Source organism: Scyliorhinus canicula, chromosome 1, assembly GCF_902713615.1.
Source record: "Scyliorhinus canicula chromosome 1, sScyCan1.1, whole genome shotgun sequence".
Classification (NCBI taxonomy): domain Eukaryota; kingdom Metazoa; phylum Chordata; class Chondrichthyes; order Carcharhiniformes; family Scyliorhinidae; genus Scyliorhinus; species Scyliorhinus canicula.
Genome location: NC_052146.1, coordinates 255,531,930 through 255,552,711, shown reverse-complemented (window position 1 = coordinate 255,552,711; position 20,782 = coordinate 255,531,930). Strand labels below are relative to the sequence as shown.

Here is a 20,782-nt window from a genome sequence, read left to right as displayed (position 1 = left end):
CTTTAGCAGACTAGATGGATCGAATGGCCTCCTGCTGCACTAAGGATTCTAATCTTTCTAGTTGTCATAAAACTTAATGGAAAATCTGGTAGCAGTAGATAATGACAGGGATTCTCCGATCCTGGTTCGCACCGCCAGCACTGCCAGTGATAATGAAGAATTTGGTGTTCAGTCAAAATTCCATCCAATGCAGCAAAATCGGAGAATCCCGCCGGCATGAACAGATTGAGAATTCCAGCCAATGTATAATTTCTACTCATCAATGAAGTATACGTGTGACCAACAAGGGACATAGATTTTCTTTAATCTTGTCAGTGGGGGTGATTTTCAGCCCATGATCACCCTCAGAGAGAAGGGCGATGCAGGTGGAAAATCCGGAGAGAATCGGGAAACATAATTCTCTCTGGAGAAATTTCCAATTTTCCCTGCCCCTTGCTGGCGACATCATGAGGTTCACCCGTACAAAGGACAGGAGCCTCGTTTAAATGGATTTTAACAACTTTCAATATTAATAATGGGTCTCCCTACCACATGATTCCCCTCACTAAATGTTGAAACCTCGCCAATGTGACATCACATTGGCTACGTTATCAATGAATGTGGTAAAACGAGAAATAGTCAAAGAAATCCCTTCTTGAGCGTAAAGGTAGTTTTATCCCGTGGGGGAGGAGAAGGGCAATGCGTCCTGGCAGTGCCAACCAGTACCAGGTGAGAGGCAGTTCCAGTGCAGGTCTTTGTGGGAGCCCCATGGTGGGGTTTCTATTATTGGGTAGTGGGGTAGGGTGAGCAGGCTGTAGGGAGAGGGAGCTTACAGGCACGGAAGGGAGCAGGCATGAGGGGTGGGAATACCAACAATGCCCCCGTGGTGGTGGTGTGGGGATGATTGTCCGGGGTGAAGGCGAGCCCCTGGGAGCTCACGATGATTGTCCAGAGTTTGGGGTTCGCCAATGATTGTCTGAGGTAGGAGGAGCCTCCGATACCTCAGTGGTGGGGCCTGGAGGCTGTTCAGCTTCACTTCTGATCAGGATGCCCTTCAAAGATGATGCCCCGAGGCCCAATCGTACCAGAGTGACGGCGTACACCCTGCCTATTCATTTTTTTGTTTAAAAGAGGCTAAAGATCTGGAGAGAAAACTGGTCTGTGCACAGGAGAGCTACATGCCAATTATCAGTCTGAACCTGACACTTTGCCAAATTCTGGTAAGATTCCGCTATATTCCAGAATATTGCTTTGAAACCTTCTGGAAATGTATCCAACATAGTTGGAGACAGAATGTTACCTGGACGTAGATACATTCTCGTAGCAAGAATACACACAGGGCAAACTCAGACAACAAAGAAAATAATTGGTATCACCAATACGTCAACCTTGCTATCACTTAACAGCAGGCAGTTAACTCACAGTAAAATGGATGTAAGCTTGGAATCCACTAATCATTTTTGATTAGAATGTGTCCCATCATACACCTTGCAATTAGTTAATTGCATTGGATCATTCATTTAATTCTAGGATTGTAAAAATGTTTTTGAATTTGTCTTCAGTAGGTTATCGCCTGTCTTTTTCAACCTAATAATTGTTATAGATTTCTCTTTGTTCATGTAAAAAAAGGTGTTAAATTGTCAAAGCTCTGCCTGTCCTGCTCTGGTGTGAATTCAGAGGGACATTCTTTACCAGACTGCATGAGTCAAGGACCTTGCTTGCAACAAATTTTCCATGCAGCCACTGCTGTTAATGAGAGCAGTAATTAATTGATATCTCTCCCATCCCTTGACTACCACTCGGGGCAAAGAGTGGGGATTAAATTTTTCCCAAGTCAACATTAGAGAGAGCTGAATGTGCATTGACTTACAACAGCTCTGTGAATTCCTCTAATTTAGAGTACTTACTCTTCCACTTATTACATTGTAATTACTGCTCTCCAATACATTATGTTCGCAGACTTCAGTTGGAAATTATTAGTGCACTCTCCCACTCTCCCCTTGAAATTCCATGGCACTATTAATGTGGGATTGGAACATGCAGAACTATCTATAAATTCAGTTGTCAGGTGCTGGTTTTTATTCTGGTCTGCAGTTGAATTTAAAATTAGAGGCACTAAAATTCACATTAGCAGCAAGAGCAATGGAATTCTAAAAACTATATTTAACAAAGAAAACCTTTTCTGTCAGAAAAAAGCTATTTGGGAGGTTATGATCTTATCCTTTTGTGGGTGAAGAATTGACTTCATTCCATTTTGTGCTGTCAATGCAAAATTTGATGTCACTCTGCACTGAGCACAGAGATTTGGTTGTGTTTTTCAAATGGGGGTTAATTTGTGTCAATTGAAAAATTATTAAATCAATCTTTGGGGATTTTTGTCATTGTACTTTTTTTGTTACAAGTTTCCCATTAGCATTTCGAGACAACTAGCATTTAAATCTCAAAGTGTAACCACAGTAATTGCTTCAAGCCGAGCCGTGCCTATTTTGCCCAGCATATCTGTACTTTTAAAATCTTGTCAGTCTTTTTAGCAATAAGGTAAGGGCAGATTATATTCAGGTAATACCTGTTGGGCAGTGACTGTTCGAACCTGTTCCCAAGGCAGAATTTGAGTGAGGGAAATTATTCTGGGGGAGAGAAATGGTTTTGAGGATGATTTCTTTCCTTTTCCTCACCTCCTCTTTCCCCACCCCCACCTTTAAGTTTTGTTTACCACCTGTCTTCAGCTTTGATAAACCTCTGTCATGCCCTTATGCTGATTATGTTCATGTAGAACAACTTGTATTGACTAACGAATGAATGATGCCTGGTCCCTTGCCTATCAGAAAGCCCCTAAAGAATGTTGTTTTTAATTCAATGCTTTTCACAGGCTTCTCTGCAGAATGTCAGCCAAGGATCGACACATTGATTCGAGCTGCTCATCATACATTAAGACAGAGCCGTCCAGCCCTGCCTCGCTGACAGATAGTATCAATCACCACAGTCCAGGTGGCTCGTCGGACGCCAGTGGGAGCTACAGCTCCACTATGAATGGACACCAGAATGGCCTGGACTCTCCCCCACTCTACACAACGACCAGCTTGGGCAGCAACGGCAGCTCCCGTAAACGGTACGACGACTGTTCGAGCACTATAGCCGAAGACTCGCAGACCAAGTGCGAGTACATGTTGAACTCCATGCCCAAAAGATTGTGTTTGGTCTGCGGTGACATAGCGTCAGGATATCATTATGGTGTTGCTTCCTGTGAGGCCTGCAAAGCATTCTTCAAGCGCACTATTCAAGGTAATACCTCTTTGCTATTCTACCAGATATTCTTACAAAGTTTTTGCCTTTAAGATAAAAAATTACTCTATCAGTGAGCACAGTAGATAAGGGCCCCACTGTGTATTCTTTAGTTTCAGTACTCCTGAAACAACGCTGCTTTATTAAGTTTCTAATTGGTTAACTGATGACCACAAATTAGATGTAGCTATCAATTGACAAAATGACAGATTGTTCAGTAAGGTATTGAAAGAGCAAGCACCTTTATAAAAAAAAATCCCAAAAAAATCAAATCTAGTTTAAAATGTTTTTTTGATGTAGAGAGGCCAGATATTGCGCACAGCAAACAATGTCAAACTGGATATTTCCTCAGGAATGCCACAGATCTTTATCCTCTATTCTTCTTTTTAGTCATTTCCACTAATTTTAGCAGCAACCAGCTGAATGTTTTCAATTGGATTCACGCAGGAAGAAAGACAACTTAAATTCTTTAAAAAATGCTTTATCCAGTCACTGCCTCCCTGTATTTCGGAAAAAAAATCTAAGATGTTTTTAAAGATAGATATTGACTGGACCATAGATATTGACTGGACCTTCTGCATTGGCATTGTTCATTAACCACTGTTTGTAAAAAGGTACAGTTATTTAAATTACAGCTAAAATTCGACCAACGTTTTCTAGTTCTTAAAAAGCACACTTTTCTCCCCTTTTATTTAAATGCTCATGTTTCCGCTAACTCGTGTCTAACACTCATTTCCGGTGAATAAATATTTAAATTACACTAAATATCCTCCTTTTGTGGCAAAATGTGAGCTTTATTTTCTATTATTCACTATGAGAATCAGCAGTTAATGGTGTGTACAGTAATTAATGACTAGTTAGTGATGCATATAGTAAGTAATGAAGGTAATGGGAGATTGAAACTTGAAAACAATTTTTGAAAGAATACTTTTTGAACAATCTTTTGCACAGGTAAGTGTCACTATTAGTAATTACCTGCTCAGTTTATGCCTTCATTTGTATGACTTCTGTGCAAGGCGTTCGTTTAAAGTACAATGAGAACTAGACCATAGTTTTGAATAGTTTGTGTATAGCTTGCATCATCTATAGAATACCAGTTCAATTGTGACTTCTGAAGTTGTGATTTCTTATCTAAACGTACGGTTACACTGAAGAGGACAGAAATTTTCTATCCTTGCAAGTAATTCGAAGCTTCACTGAGACCTTGCGGTGCAAGTGGTGGCATAATATATAACACAAAAGCCATTGCTGCAAAGCTCCTGCTCTCCAATAATACCTGAATCTATTAGATTACTGCATTTGTGGTAGTGCATCCCCATTTAATTTCTCAGAGTATCTGCAGGTAATTAGGTTATAATGGAATCAGCATTTGGTCACTAATTTTGTTTGTTGCTCAGCAGTTCCTATCTCCTGACGCATCAGTGGCTACTGTGCTCAGTGATCCTGGCCTGTTAGATTCACAATCATTGCCCCATATGCTACATTATGCAGACCAGTCGCTGTTTCCATTTATGTGGCTATCTAGACCTTTTTACAGCAACTTACAGATTGCATCCAGCCATAAATGTATCCATAAATGGACCCCAGTAGGTTTTCTTAATTTTTAATATCCTCAATTAGGCAAATATAGATGAGAGAGAGCATTTTATTCTAAAAGAAAAAAAGATAAAACTTCTGGACCATATGCCAGTTTTCTGCTAGCTCCTTCCTGTTCTTAAAGAACATATTTTAAAGAATATTATTCTTCCTTTGCATATGTAAGCAGTTAGACATCTCGAGAATTAATTTTTTTTCCTGCAGTAATGATTGTCCAATTTTCATCTGCTGGATATAAGTTGAATTGTCATGTTTTTTGTGAAGCAGTTGTGTGAGTGGTATGTATATGTGAATAGATTTCTTTCCCAGTTCCGTTGTTTTACACCAGGTTTTGCATTGAATGAGGAGTTTTCATGATTTAGTCTCTTAGTGTTCCACTAATCTGTTATTTAATGAGGAAGCATCGGCTCAGAGAAAGGTAGTCAATATAAATCAGTGTTTACAAAGTGTGATTAACTCTGAAATATTTCATCAGAGCTGCTGTCCCAGGTGGATGCGGTGCTAATTACAGGGAGTTGCATATGTTTCTAGGGGAATGTGATGGACCCTGAGTACTGCTAACATGTAGTATCAAGGTTACAATTACACTCACTGCCAACCTGCCTTGTCTGCACGAGCAATTTATGCACTCTGTGTGATGACCCTCCTCTCCAGAGGACAATAAACAAAATGCATTTTCATTAAGACACTAATGTATTTAACCACAGAGGACCATAGAAGGTTGTGGAGGAGGGTATGGAGGAGAGCAAAGAGAGAGAGGGGGGGGGGGGAAAGGTTTAAGAAATGAGAAGATATCCAGCTCTGTGCCCTGAAAGTGGAACGCTCAATCAGATTTTTTTTCTTGATTTGTATTGTTGTCTTTCTCTTACTACAGGTAACATTGAGTACAGCTGCCCTGCGACGAATGAATGTGAAATCACAAAGCGTCGACGCAAGTCTTGCCAGGCTTGCCGTTTCATGAAATGCCTAAAGGTAGGCATGCTGAAAGAAGGTAAGGTGCAACATGACGCGTTTTTGATCTCCCAACTGTTTCATTAAACCTTTCCGTCTGCAGGCACTGCATTTCACATTCCTAATACATTCAGGAAAAACTTTGATAAATCTCTTGGTTTTTTTCACAGTATACGGTACAGTCTGAAGAAATAGTCATATTTCATTGTGATCTATATTGTTTCAGTGATTTTTATGCAACTGAAATGACAGAACCATGACACATCTTAATGTTCACAAATATATCATATGTATTATATACAGATCTGCACAGGTAAGTTAAATAAAATGCATTAGTCCTTTTTATATTTATTGCATGTTGGCATATGACCAAGTGATTTAGAAGTCTTACCTCCGTAGAATGTATTCCATAACATGCAATGTATTTAAATTGACTTATTTGGGAGTAATGTTTGATGCAGGTGGTGTACATAACATTCAAAAATTATAAATAATTGTGTTCATAATCTACAATGGATTCAGTGATCTTGTCAAACTCCAGTTGATCATTTCAAGAGCAGAAATTTATGAAAACCGTGTGTTTGACTTTTTTTGTTCCCCGCATATTTATTTAAGAATCAGACTGACTAAGGAAGCTCCTCGTCAAAAACTGTTCTGCCAGTTATATGGTGGCGAGTTAAAATTCCAAAGTTCTATTTTGACTTGCTTCTCAATTTCTAGCAAAGTCCACTGGATGGAAGATTACCCATGAAAATGACACGTTCAATCTTGAGCTCGTGGGGGTTGAAAGATTTTGAGGTGGGAAAGAAGAGAACTGATATAGGTTGGATTCCCCTGCCTGAATCGAATCTCGGAACCAGTCATTCATAAAGCTGTGTTTGTTATAAGCATCTAGAACTGTGACTACCCCCACCTTTCAAAGCATCCGAGAACGGATGGTCTTAGCAGCCAACAAGTGACAGAAAATAGAAAAAAAGTGATTGGAGAAGAAGAACTTTCTTTTTCTTTTTATAAATTTAGAGTACCCAATTCATTTTTTCCAATTAAGGGGCAATTTAGCGTGTTCAATCTACCTACCTTGCACATCTTTGGGTTGTGGGGGCGAAACCCACGCAAACACGGGGAGAATGTGCAAACTCCACACGGACAATGACCCAGAGCCGGGATCGAACCTGGGACCTCGGCGCCGTGAGACTGCAGTGCTGCCCTAGAAGAAGAACTTTTAATCAAAAATACATTATTAAAATGAATAGTACGTGGAAATTGGAAGGGTAATGCTTCAATGTTTTGTACAGTTCTGGTAAACCTGACTCCTCCAAGAGGAGCACTCACTGTACTTTGTAATTAAATGTTAATAGTAATGGCTCTTGAAAGAGAGAGAATCCCCTTTATCACCTTCTACTAGACTGCATTTTAAAACCACCACAAATCAAATCGGTATGACCTACCTTTTCAAATGTGGCCATCTTTCACAGAATAAATAAATAAGAAATTGAGCTAATCCACTTCAGGTACCACATTGAACAGAAGAGATGGGTCATTTTACGACATAATTCAATTTATTAATGTATCCTGAAATGTTTAATGTCAAGAATTTGCAAAACAAAAATGTTGTGGTATGCTGACGCAGCTAAAGGGACACTGTCATTGTAATGTCATTGTTGTACTGATTCCTTCAGCAAGGTTCTCTCTGTTCAGCCACCAAAAGAGCACTGTAAAACATCTAGTACTAGGACAGTCCCCGAAGTAGCAGTATTTTCTGCTTTTATTTCAGATTGCTCGCATCCGCAGTATTTTGCTTTTATTCCAGAAGTATCAGTATACGTAAGACTAATTCCAAAACAGAGACCTGTGCATCTTACTTCATATTGACTCTCTGTGTGGAGTTTGCACTTTCTCCCCGTGTCTGTGTGGGTTTCCTCCGGGTGCTCCAGTTTTGACCCACAGTCCAAAGATGTGCAGGTTAGGTGGATTATTGGCCATGCTAAATTGTCCCTTAATGTTCAAAAAGGTTAAGTCGGGTTACTGAGTTATGGGGATAGGGTGGAACTGTGGGCTTAAGTAGGCTGCTGTTTCCAAGGGCTGGTGCAGACTCGATGGGCCAAATGGCCTCCTTCTGCACTGTAAATTCTATGGTACCCACAGCCAACTGCAGTCATGACAAACCCCATTTTAAGATATAATTTACCACAATTTTCCATTGATTTTATCTGTGCTTTTCAGCATGTAGAAAATATGATGTTGAATGCTGGTGACTTAGACTTAGACTTAGAACAGTACAGCACAGAACAGGCCCTTCGGCCCTCGATGTTGTGCCGAGCAATGATCACCCTACTTAAACCCACGTAACCCGTATACCCGTAACCCAACAATCCCCCCCATTAACCTTTCACTACGGGCAATTTAGCATGGCCAATCCACCTAACCAGCACATCTTTGGACTGTGGGAGGAAACCAGAGCACCCGGAGGAAACCTACGCACACACAGGGAGGACGTGCAGACTCCACACAGACAGTGACCCAGCCGGGAATCGAACCTGGGACCCTGGAGCTGTGAAGCATTGATGCTAACCACCATGCTACCGTGAGGCTTGCACTCATCAAATCTTTGCAAGTCCCCACCCCCCAGCCCTCAACTTCTCTTTCTTTTACCCACCCCTGAATAAAAAATGTAATCAGGCAGTATAATTGGGTGCTTTTCACTTGCACATGTGGTATTAGTATTGTACCAGCAAGTGTGGAATTATCCCAGTGGCACTGTCTTCAGAAGTGTAATTGTTCTCGTGCAATATGATCAATTCACAATGTAGCACATCCTTTTCTTTAGAAATAAAACTCTTCAGTCATGGAATTAGTAGCTTCTGTCTCACACAAAAGCAGGATAGCAATGTCTTCGGTAGCTACTGTTTCTTCACATCTGCCAAGATATACCTCTGCCCTTACAGCAGCATCCATTATGCAGGCCTGTTTTAAATGTTTTAACATTTGCTTATGTGCAAGAGTTTAGTTGACAGCTCAGTAATTGATAAGGGAAGTTAGAGACAGGCCTGACGGATGTTGTGCTGGTTTTGATATGGCATCTTTCCCCATGAGTCTTCAGACAAATAGCAGCCTTTTGTTCTACTCCCAGCCACCCATATACACATATATCAATATGGCACTCCCATTTGTTGTGATGTGGTTGAATTTGATATTGGGGTCCTTCCTTACACTTGAATTACTGCTTCAAATAGGCAATTAGACTGTCTACAATGGAAACCTTGAAAACTCTGTGGCATAATGATGCACAAATTTGGATGCAGAACATGAAGGTATTTGAAGTTGGCGTAGCCCTCTGGGGAGATGATTGCCATTTGGGAGCAATCATACAGCTGGGCTACTCCTCCTATTTTTTTTCCCTTTCCCCCCCCATGTGAACCATTTTTAGATTTAGTTTTGTCTTACAGCAACGTGGACGAGGATCTGCATCATTTTGTCATATTGATGCCAGCACCTGTTTTTTGCAGTGGCTGCTAGTTCATTTGCCAGTATTTGGATCTATTATTTGATGGAAGAACTGTTCTGCTCCTTAAATATTCATCGACAGTTTCTTTCTCACCCCATCTGCTAGTGGAGAGTAGTTGTGGATTAGCTCTTCTGCAGGTACAGGTTTCTCAAGAGGTAACTACAGCCTGACTGCCAAAGCAAGCCCACTGAGAGCAGCTGTCTAGCCTCCCCCTTTTGCACTTTACCCTCCGTGGGCCCTCTGAATCTTCCTGGCTGGAGGCATAAATCATCGTCTTGTCACCAGCTCTTGGTTTTTGTATTATGCAATGCCTAAATTCACATGGAGCCATTGGAATATAAGGATAGATAATGACTAACCTGAAAAGGTTTCTCATCGTGCGTTTAACATTATTACTTTTTGTTTTGCAGTATCACCTCTGATAAGGTACAGTATTAGAATTACTGAAGTTAATAGAGCCAATTTATTCATTTGTAATTACCACCTATTAGTACACTATTGAGATTCCAGACTATATTATTCAATGGCTGTTAATATAACTGTCTGTTCAAATATTTATTTGGTGCAGGTTATATTTTGAGGGAATTGACATACTGAAAATATTTTAATGGCGATTTTCCTCCTATCCAGCTGACAGAAATCGAGCAGGCAACAATTAAAATTGTCTCGGTGACCTCCCTGTCAGCATTCCACGTCATTCCCACTGTCCTATTTTAATCTTCACTTTTGATCAGGTAGCAAGAGCACTCATCTGAAACTTTTATTAGCATGCAGGTCAGGCTTTGAGTATGCTATTAGACCGCAATTGCAATTTTAACTTTGGCCTGTGTGGGGTAGCAGTTATGGCTTTCCCCACCAGGCGAAGACAGCAGGAAAAGGATCCAAAGTCAACATTAGTCCACTTTTTTAAAACTTCTACTGCAGGTCCAGGAGCTGCCCTGGGCTTCCCTGCTTTCCTCCCTTGGGACCCTCCCGAAACCCTTTCCCAGAAACCTACCATGGTGCAGGCAACCTCTTGACACCCAAATTTCCAGTCATCGATCAACTGCCTCCATTTAAAGTGAACAGCTGACCGATGACACATAAATGTACCCTAGGAATTAAAATCACACAGGCCTCACAATGGTAGGTTTTGGCACTCCACCCATTCAATTCCACTTCTGGCTAAAATCAGGGCTCTTGTATCTGTGATCGTAGAAAGGTGAGTCTGAGGTTTGGACAATATTTTATCCTCCAATCAGTTGGAGCACAATGTTACTTGCATTAGTGAAGCAGAGCAGTAATGATGCTTTATTTGAAAATGCAGCTAATGTGGTCTCCCATGGAACATACTTTAAAGAACGAATGTCGCTCTCAGTTTAGTTTATTGTAAACTATACATCTATATTTGATTACTTTTTCATTGTGCATTACCAAACATTGCACAATCTCCATTTCACTAAAATGACATTTTGGGCTATACGTTAGAAATTTCTATAAAGCAGAGACCCTAAAACCTCATTTTAATTTAAAAAGGCACCAGCCATGAACAGCTTCTGACTAAACCAATTTGCCTAGTAAAATACATCAAGGTATTCCAATTACAAATTGAAGAAGAAGCAACTGATGTAATATTTCTGGTCAACCTTTACCTCACCTTTTAGGAGGGTCTTTTCTAAAATGTTAAAGCTTGCTCACATGCATGGGTTCATTGCCATTTACGTGTGTGTATATCTATTTTTTGTTCCCATTAATTATATTTGCCTTTATGAAACTCCAAAATGAAAATGTAAATAACTATTTAATATGATAATTTTTTAGTTTTCATTCTTTGACATTTACTTGTTAATTTGACAGAAGCTTTCTGGAATGACAAGCTGCTGGCCTTTTTCCATTTCTGGTAGATAAAAGCAAAAGAGAGAGAAAAAAATAATAAATGCTCCCACATACTTTATCATATTGGACAAAAGGAATTTTTAAAAAACCACTCCAAAGTTGTAAAGTAAGTCCCCATAGATTTTCTATTGATCAGGTAAGCATTTCCTGAACATGTTGTACTGTCAGGAGCTAATGGTGATTTTTGTCAAGTGTTGCCTTCTGGGAGCTTGAATACAATTAAGGGGTAAGTGTTGGTGCATATTTTCGTACCCTTTAGAGGGTCTCCAGGGAGGAACTAGCGAGGGACACGAGTCATTTCCAGCTGCACCACACTCTCCACAAGTAGTATTTAAAACAATGCAGTTTCTGACTGGCTGCCTTCCAAAATAACTTCCTCATTTAAATTCAGAAATGGAGAATTAATCCTCCCATGCTATTTATCCACCAAAAGATATTTTTATATTTTGTGTCAAATGTGAAGTAGGTTGATGATATTCTGAGAACATTTTACTTTTGCACTTGCTCGGGGTTGGAACCTGCTGCCTTTAATGCCTTTTATTGAAATAGATCAATTGCTTTGAAGTTCTTACATTTCCTCAACAAACCTTTTCCATTTTATCCATCCAAATTTGCAGGTATAGATTCAAGATTTTAAGAATCTTATTGTTGGTTAACAACTAAAGTAGCTCAACAAGCCTATTTTACCAGGCAGTTAGTATCAATGCTAGTTTCCTTGGCCACAAGTTTTTTTTGTTTACTGACATAAATCACCTATATTAATCAGTAGAGTAGAATATGTGTAACAGCTATTATATTTTTATTTATTTTTTACTTTTTAAAAATTTAATGCACCAATTCTTTTTTCCAATTAAGGGCCAATTTAGCGTGGCCAATCCACCTACCCTGCACAACTTTGCATTGTGGGAGTGAGACCCCCGCGAACACTGGGAGGATGTGCAGACTCCACATGGACAGTGATCGGGGGCCGGGATCGAACTAGGGTCCTCTATGCCGTGAGGCAGCAGCGCTAACCACTGCACCACTGTGCCGCCCTAGCAATTATATTTTTAAGTGAACTTTGTAATTGCCGTAGCCACCATCCATTCACCAGATTATGAAACAGTTCATTAGATTCCAAAATGCATCTGAACTGCAGATGGACAGAATGTTCTTCGATTCCACCTTGTTTGCTTACATTTATGGAGATCGTCACTTCTGGTTCATGAACCCATGACAAACTGGAGCAAAATAGCATTGTAAATACTGCTCAGAATTACATTTGTATTGATTCCCTGGTAATCTTAAGAGTTCTTTCATCCCGTTGCAATAAGGTTTAGCTCACTCAGCTAAATCGTTGGCTTTTAAAGCAGACCAAGCAGGCCAGCAGCACGGTTCGATTCCCGTACCAGCCTCCCCGGACAGGCGCCGGAATGTGGCGACTAGGGGCTTTTCACAGTAACTTCATTGAAGCCTACTCGTGACAATAAGCGATTTTCATTCATTTTCATTATATTTAAGTTGTTGGCATTTATATTTGTGAAAAGGTGTAGTGTGTGTTTTTTCATAATCTGTTGCAGTTTTATATTGATCATTTCCAAAGAGACAGAACTTTTACTTTCAGAAGCAGATTAGCCAGCAACTTCTTAAACTTTTAAGAATAATGCCCCATGATTAACTTTAAACAAGTAAAACGATGAATTGGTTTGGATTTTTATAAACGTATAGTTTACACATATAAGTTTGAATGTCCAAATGATAATTCCAATATTTGTATAACCGATGGATCAATCCTCCAGCATTTTTACCATTTTAAGAAACCACTTTAATAGTAATTAATTTACAATGCGAAAATAAATTCAATAGAAGCATTGAAGGTACATCCTAAATAGCCTTAAGATTCTTAATTTACATCTGTATCAGCCAAATTCATGTTCCCCTTCAATTCTTAATAATTCTTTCAGCAAATTCAGTTTAAAGTTAAATTAATTAATTCAGTTTGATCTTTAACTATGCAGACTTGTTTCTTAAAATAGTCAGATCCAGATGTGTGCCTCAGGCAGCTATGTTATATATGAACTGTTATTTACTATAGCAAACATGGCAATTATAAAATATTAGGTGATGTTTTAAAATCCATTATGTAAGCAAGGAAATGTTTAAAGGTATAAATATAATCTCAGAATGATGCCACCTATAACTGAAATGCAAGCCATCACAAATCTTACACTTTTACAGTTGAGTATTTATATATTTTGTGTTTTGAACTGTGCCCTTTATATACACAAGCACAATAAACACATGCACACTTTAAACATTGAAGCCACTCAGAAAGTTTTAACTGATTTGTGAAAGGAAAGCTGTCATATCACTGCCTAAAATATTCACTTAAGCTCCACAAGCTGTTTAAATGTCTAATTTGGGCTATATTTGGGAGTTGCTAAAGTATGGAGATAAGATTAACTGTACACAAGTAAGTGAAGCTATGGCTAAGACCTCTGGTTCTGCATTCCGAGTGTCAAAATGTTGTCACAAGACACAAATGGAATGTGGTGATCTCGGAATTGTAATCTTAACATTGGCTCTGTTAAAACACATGACAGTTTGATGTCAATACTCTGATTGCCTCCAAATAAATTTCTCATTAAAAAGGAAATAACTGTTTTGACTAGGACTGCACTCATACCTACTATTCAATCCTGACAGAAATTTCTTGTGAGATAGCTCAATATTTTCTTACCCGTACAAATAATTGAAATGCAGACAAGAGAATTGTAGAGACCAACGGTTCCTCACAATGTGTTATTACACAACAGTTCTACATGTTATCAATCACAACATACCCCACATAGTTTACCAAGTAACCTTTTAAGAAGCTTGGATTAGGAAGCGTAACAGTGAGAAAGCTGAAGAGCAGACAAATGGGTCATGAGTTAATAAGATTTTGATGGCTGCAGGAAAATGTGATACTTTATTGCTTCACACAATAGCTTGTTAGTACAACATAGTCTTCCTTTCCTCTTAAAGCATTAACAACTGCAAATGCCTGCACTGCACTCTTGACATCGGCCTGACCGTAAGTCTCATGGCATGCTCACCAGGGATGAGTAGTAGTTGTTGGCATAGCAAACAGTATTGGTGACCTCTTGGCACTCGAGACAGCTGTTAAGACCCTGCCTTTAATAGGCAAGGTTAGCAGGGTGTAGGCTTCTTCTCAGTGCACTGACCAGAGTCCTTAATGCATAAAGGGAAGAACAAAAGACTGATGACAGCTCCTGATGTCTGAGCATTTCAAAAGCTGCCTCAAAAGTTCATCGTGATAGACTGGATTAGTGTACATTACAGCACCATTTGCCAAATACGGATACAGTATTCTAGTAGCCTTTCTATACATGTTAGGTTATCCATCATACAAACTATGCTAACTGCACCTGGAAGGATGTTTCTTCCTGTACAGTTATTTTAGCTGCCAAGATAAATCCAGCTATTAGAATTTGAAATCACTGCTACTCCAGCAACCCCGTTTTTGCATACTGCCAAGGTAATATCATCATGCCTAATGAAAAAGGGGGAATTAGTTAAGAAAATAAAAACTGTTTATAATAGAGTTAAGGTGCATCAAATCTATTTCAAAATGTGGCAAGGTGACAGCTGTTAATGGAAATTAGGACCGTCCCCACTAGAATTGATTAGAAATTTAAACAAACTGAGTAAGATACAGATTCATAATAGTTTGTAAATGCCATTTTATTCAACATGGTCAGATTATTAATATTGCTGAACAGTGCAGTGGTTTAAAGTTAGCATTTTGCATCAGCTTATTAGATTGTGTTTAAAGCACACCCTGTATTGGGAAATTCGGCAAGTGTTCTCATATTCAAACTAAGAAGAAAAAAAGATGTCACAGAGGGTCACAAATTATGTTCAGGTTTGACAGATTGTAGCCTTGCTTTACAAGAGCAGTAACATCTCATTTGTCACAGTTTGATCAGTAAGTGCGTGAATGCAAGCGGAAGGCTTTCCATCTCCACACCAATTTAATAGTTCTGAGGCTGTCACCGGGCTAGAGCCACCTGCCCAAGAATTGCAACACTGATCTGTTTTAATTTAATCGGCCGTCAATCGGAATGAAATCATAAATCGTCTCCTTTGATTCCTCTGGCAGTATATTTTTTTCTGTGATATTGCAGTGTTAGAAAACACATTTTTTTTTTGAAGGCCCATGTGGGCAGTTTTTAATACCCCTGAAAATCTAAACCTAGTGGACGCACCATTGGGATTCTCACACTTTAGATCTGTCTTGCAGTTATTGCTTCACTAACTGATAAAAGTAATGTTTAGCATAGGAATTTCCTGAACAGTAGGTGTTTTTTTATTCTTTGGACAAGTCTGATGAACAACTCTTGTGCAGTAAGAAACATACCATTCTGAAATTGGCAGATTTGAGCAACAAAACAAAAACTGTGGCACTTGGAGTGCTGTACTGACAAACTTGGTCACCGCACCAGATAAGATAAATGCAACCAAAAGCAGATTTTCCCCTCCCCCGTGATGAAAATAACAAATGACAGCACATGCCCTGAAGGAGGCTGCTGTCTCTTTAAGTGAGTTTACTAAATGCATTTCAGTTTTGAGAGTAAATGGAGTTAGTCTATTGTACATGTTTAATTCCCTATTAGTCCCCAGTGTTTACTGCTGTGGCCAAGCTGGGGCACCTGTAAATTGGGTTAAATACAACACATTGTCTAAACATATCACAGTTACAATCATTCACCTCGAATGGTGATAAGAAACCTCTTGTATTATTGAATCTACAATGGGGAGGCTCTGCAGGCACAGAGATAACAGCTAGTTATTTCTCCTTAAGTAGAAAGAAAAACAGTGGCTTGAGCTTGCTGTTATGACTGTGACATTAATTATAACTCACTGAATTGTTTTATGCTGCTGGAGTGGTTTTGAGATTAAGCTCGCCCTCCAAGCTCCTGTGCATATGGCTCTGATTAAAAATATTTGTCATTCAAGAAAACTTTCATTTTCAAGCAGAGATGATGTATTTATTTTTCTCTGTGTAATCTTGCAGTTTTAATTAGTAGCACGCCAAAAAAACAGATTGGAATTATTTCAGCCGAGCAATTAAAATGGAATGCTAAGTGAAAGCTATTTCAGGTCCCCTATAGGGATTTAATGTTAACAATGTGTACTTTTTCTTTGGTGAATCCTTGATAAGCAGGAGGGCTAGACAGCTTTCATTATCATCAGAAGCACTTCATGGTCATTCTTTACTGTTTGAAAGCAATATTTGTTCATTGTAAATGGTCAATTTTTTCAGGCTTTTGAAATATAATTTACAATTTTTAATTTGATCCAATTTGATTAAATCATTAATTAGTTTGGAGTTAATTTTCCGGAAAATAAACTGAGCAATACGGGCTGGCTTTATTAAGTTTACTGTGAGCGAGGTGTAAGTAGCAGGAAATAAGCTGACACAAATACAGGCAGACATGTTGTTAAACTACTAAGTATAACATTTTCTATCATTGCCTCTGCAGTCACCCATCCTAGAAAGACACCAGATGGTGTAATTGTGGTAATGCACAGTGGATACTGGATATATTGAGTGACATCACAACAGTAGTGTGTAATGAAAAAGAGTATACTGCCGAAACTTTGTTTTCAGTAAGAATACCGAGTTAGCCTATTTCGTGATCAAACATATTTTACAGTATTTGGCAGCTATTTATTAACCCAAGAGGGGTGGATTATTTAATAAAGGCGAGGGGAGTCAGAAGAGTAACACAAAGAAGACATTTATTTATAATGTGTGCTATTTACGAAGGGGCCCGTTGAACCTCACCAGGTCCTCTCTCTCTGTCGGTCCGTTCCTATCTGGCCGACCTTTATATAAAACATGGTATCAGTCTCGTAGTTAGTGGGAGAGCTCAGACTCCTCGCACCACACAGGGAAAACAATCAACCCAGCCCCGTATGTTCCGTGCAGATTATTACAGATTAGTGTATTGGTCTGTATTCAAAAAGTGGTTTTATGAAATCAATGTATCAGCGGTGCACTGTGACACCAATAATGTACGAGTAACTGAGAGCACAAATTCATTTCACTCTTAAAAGGCATGCTTGAAAAGCAGGCATTTCTTACACGCCCAAGCTTCCTGTTCAAGAGGAGCAGTTGCAGCATATCCTAAAGTATGCTCTCCTTTTGAAAACACACAGTTTAAATTCTGCAAAAGGTTACAACAAACTCACTGTGCTGATTATACTGTCGATATTGTTATCTGCAGGAACTGTTAGCTCAACCGATCACCTCCTGAGCAGAACGGTTATACCTCTTTAATGCAGTGATCAGACTGCCGCTGCCAAATTCAGATCAGTGGCTGCTGTCTAGATTTTAGCTCGCCAGTGGGCATGGAGAACTGCCTGGCTGAAACCTCCGTTATTCAGTCCAGAAGAGAGCTCTAGACATGCATTTATCCACAACCTGTCTTGTACCAATTTTGAAGTTGGAGCAGCAATACACATTAGGTTCTGTTTCTAATGCACAATTTCTCTGTTCTAATTCCATTTGCTGTGTGCCAGCGTAGAAAATAATTGTTCATGCAGGCTAGAAAACCCCAGTAAGGACAAGGAAAGAAATATTGACTAATGTGTTTTGTCCGAGATGCTACAAAAGTAATGAAAAGAAGCATTTTGAATCCATGTTGAGTTCATAAAGAATCATATTGAAAGATTAACATTCCAAAGCCTATTTCTATGTTAATTCTGAAAGTGCTATTTAAACAGAAGAGTGACAGCAGAATAAGCTTTGGATAATCATTTTGTACAGCTCTTTATCCAATTCACTTCAGATCTAATGGTGTCTGTGTCCACGCAGACACTGAACATTTATTCTTCTCCCCAAAACAAAAAGTTAAACAGAAGTTGCAGCTGCTGCTGACATATTGAATACCTTTTCAGCAACTATTGCTAAAATCATTGAAAACATGAAATTTTCTTCATTGGAAATGTTGAGTTTTGTAGGATGATTTATAACTAGTGAGTACATTGCTGTTTTATTTTGGACCATCCATACTTCAATAGGACAGTCTGGCTGCAACAAAATTAGCAAGTATTGATTAGGGAAGACGTATTGAGAATAATGACAGCAACAGCCTAGTGGTCCAGTGATAAGAATTCAGAGGTTGCAGGTTAGAGCCCAAGGGCCACCTGACACTTGACTCTGCCAACCTCGAATGTGATGCATTTTGTCAGTTTCTATCAAGGCAACTAGAAAGAAAGCTTCACATTGTCTTAAATGAAAGGCAATACACACGTTATCCGAATCTGCCCTTTTGCAGCCATTTCTTTTACTGTTTTACAATGAAGTGAGTGAGATTAAATAGGATGTTCATTTAGTTTGTTCCTGTTGTAGAAAGAGGTAATCAACAATGAGGGGAATATTCAGAAAGGCCTGAACTTTAATGGAGAGATGAAAGCCAATATCATATTCAGCTAGAATTACAGCAGTTAATCAACTTGACACAGATATTGAACAATTTTTGAAAGTAAAGCACATTTCATTCAATATGTTTATTCCAGTTGGGTAGCAGAATGAATAAAGTGAGTAGATAAAAGTTCAGTTTAAAAACAACAAAACAATTCAAAATATTTTTGACCATCCTTTCAGTTACCATCTTATGTTTTCCATGGGGCCATAGATTTATTAACGTAAATCAGATTTACTGCACATTAAAGTTATAAACTTGTGTGCTGAAATGTCTCTTAAAAAAAAAAAATGGGATGTCACGGTGGCACAGTGGTTAGCACTGCCGCCTCACAGCACCAGGGACGCGGGTTCAATTCTGGCCTTGGTTGATGTGTGAAGTTTGCACATTCTCCCGATGTCTGCGTGGGTTTCCTCTGGCTGCTCCGGTTTCCTCCCACAGTCCAAAGATGTGCAGGTTAGGTGGATTGGCCATGTTAAAAAATTGACCTGTAGGGTATGTGGAGTTATGGGGATACTGCAGAGAGTGGGCTGATGTTTGGGTGCTCGTTCAGAGGAGCAGATGGGCTGAATGGTCTCCTTCTGCACTGTAGGGATTCAATGAATGGACAGGATTTTCCCGTTCTTCTCATTTGCGGAATCTTCCGGTCCTGCTTAAGGCAACCCCACTCACGGCGGGTACTCCTGCACCAGAATGGGCGAGCCATGCAAAACACTAGATATTGGTGGGACAGAATGGTCCCGCCGGCAGCCAATGGCAAGCCACCTCCATCGCCGAGAAACATGCAGCGGGGAGCGGGAAAATTCCACCCAACATTTCTGCTGCCGGCTTGTATCTGTCTCAGAAACCTGTTTGTATTATTTGATTAGTCTATCTTTCATAGCCTTGGGAATTCAAGTGGGGATAGTGGGAGTTGGGGGATAAAGTTGGCAGTGGTGGGGGAAATGGGAGATAATTGGATTGGGGCACCAAAGGAGATTCCATCCCCATTTTAAAGTCATGCGTTTGGTCCTTTTTTTTGGTTGAATTTTGTGTTATTATTTATATTTAAGCAGCAAAACTGATGGCAAAACTGGATGGATCATAGGAAAAAGGTTGAACAGTTTGTGTCTCTAGCTTTTGGAGTTTGGAGGAACGAGAAGGGATCCTATTGAAACATGTAAGTTCGCGAGGGGACTTGACAGGCTGGATGCTGAGAGAATGTTTTCTCTTATAGGAGAGACGAGAACTAGGGGACGCAGTCTAAGAATAAGAGTTCTGCCTTTTCTGTGACAGAGATGAGGAGAAGTCTTTTCCCTCAGAGGGTCATTGGTATGTGGAATTCTCTTCCCCAGAGAGCAGTAGAGGCTAGGTCAATGAATTTAAGGCTTGGTGAGATAGATTTTTGATAGACAAGTGATTTGAGGGTTATGGGGAAAGACAAGAAAGTGGATTTGAGATCACAAACAGATCAGCCATGCTTCTATCAAATGGCAGAGCAGGCTCGAAGAGCCAAATGCTTAGTCTTGCTCCTAAATCCTATGCTCCTATCTGAAGTACAGAATCAGGGGGGAACAACTGTAAAACGGAGACAGAAAGGACGTTATTATGCGATAATCTTGACACTTATCTGGACAGCGTCAGGTGTCCCAATTGATTCAGCCCCTAATTGGGTGGAAATTCTGATCCCTGAGAGTTGCCAGTCAATTACATAAGAACATAAGAACTAGGAGCAGGAGTAGGCCATCTGGCCCCTCGAGCCTGCTCCGCCATTCAATGAGATCATGGCTGATCTTTTGTGGACTCGGCTCCACTTTCCGGCCCGAACACCACTTTCCGGCCCGAACACCATAACCCTTAATCCCTTTATTCTTCAAAAAACTATCTGTCTTTACCTTAAAAGCATGTAATGAAGGAGCCTCAACTGCTTCACTGGGCAAGGAATTCCATAGATTCACAACCCTTTGGGTGAAGAAGTTCCTCCTAAACTCAGTCCTAAATCTACTTCCCCTTATTTTGAGGCTATGTCCCCTAGTTCTGCTTTCACCCGCCAATGGAAACAACCTGCCCGCATCTATCCTATCTATTCCCGTCATAATTTTAAATGTTTCTATAAGATCCCCCCTCATCCTTCTAAATT

General features: G+C 39.7%; 1 protein-coding gene across 6 annotated transcripts in view; it reads left to right on the top strand.

Moving 5' to 3' along the window:
- esrrga (estrogen-related receptor gamma a) overlaps positions 1 to 20,782 on the top strand; it is a 295,738-nt gene that overhangs the window by 208,691 nt on the left and 66,265 nt on the right. For all 6 annotated transcript variants that reach the window (XM_038811800.1, XM_038811809.1, XM_038811790.1 and 3 more), the window contains 2 exons: positions 2,849 to 3,261; positions 5,732 to 5,848. In XM_038811800.1, coding sequence (XP_038667728.1) covers positions 2,849 to 3,261; positions 5,732 to 5,848 — 530 coding nt within the window. The remainder of the gene's footprint in view (positions 1 to 2,848; positions 3,262 to 5,731; positions 5,849 to 20,782) is intronic.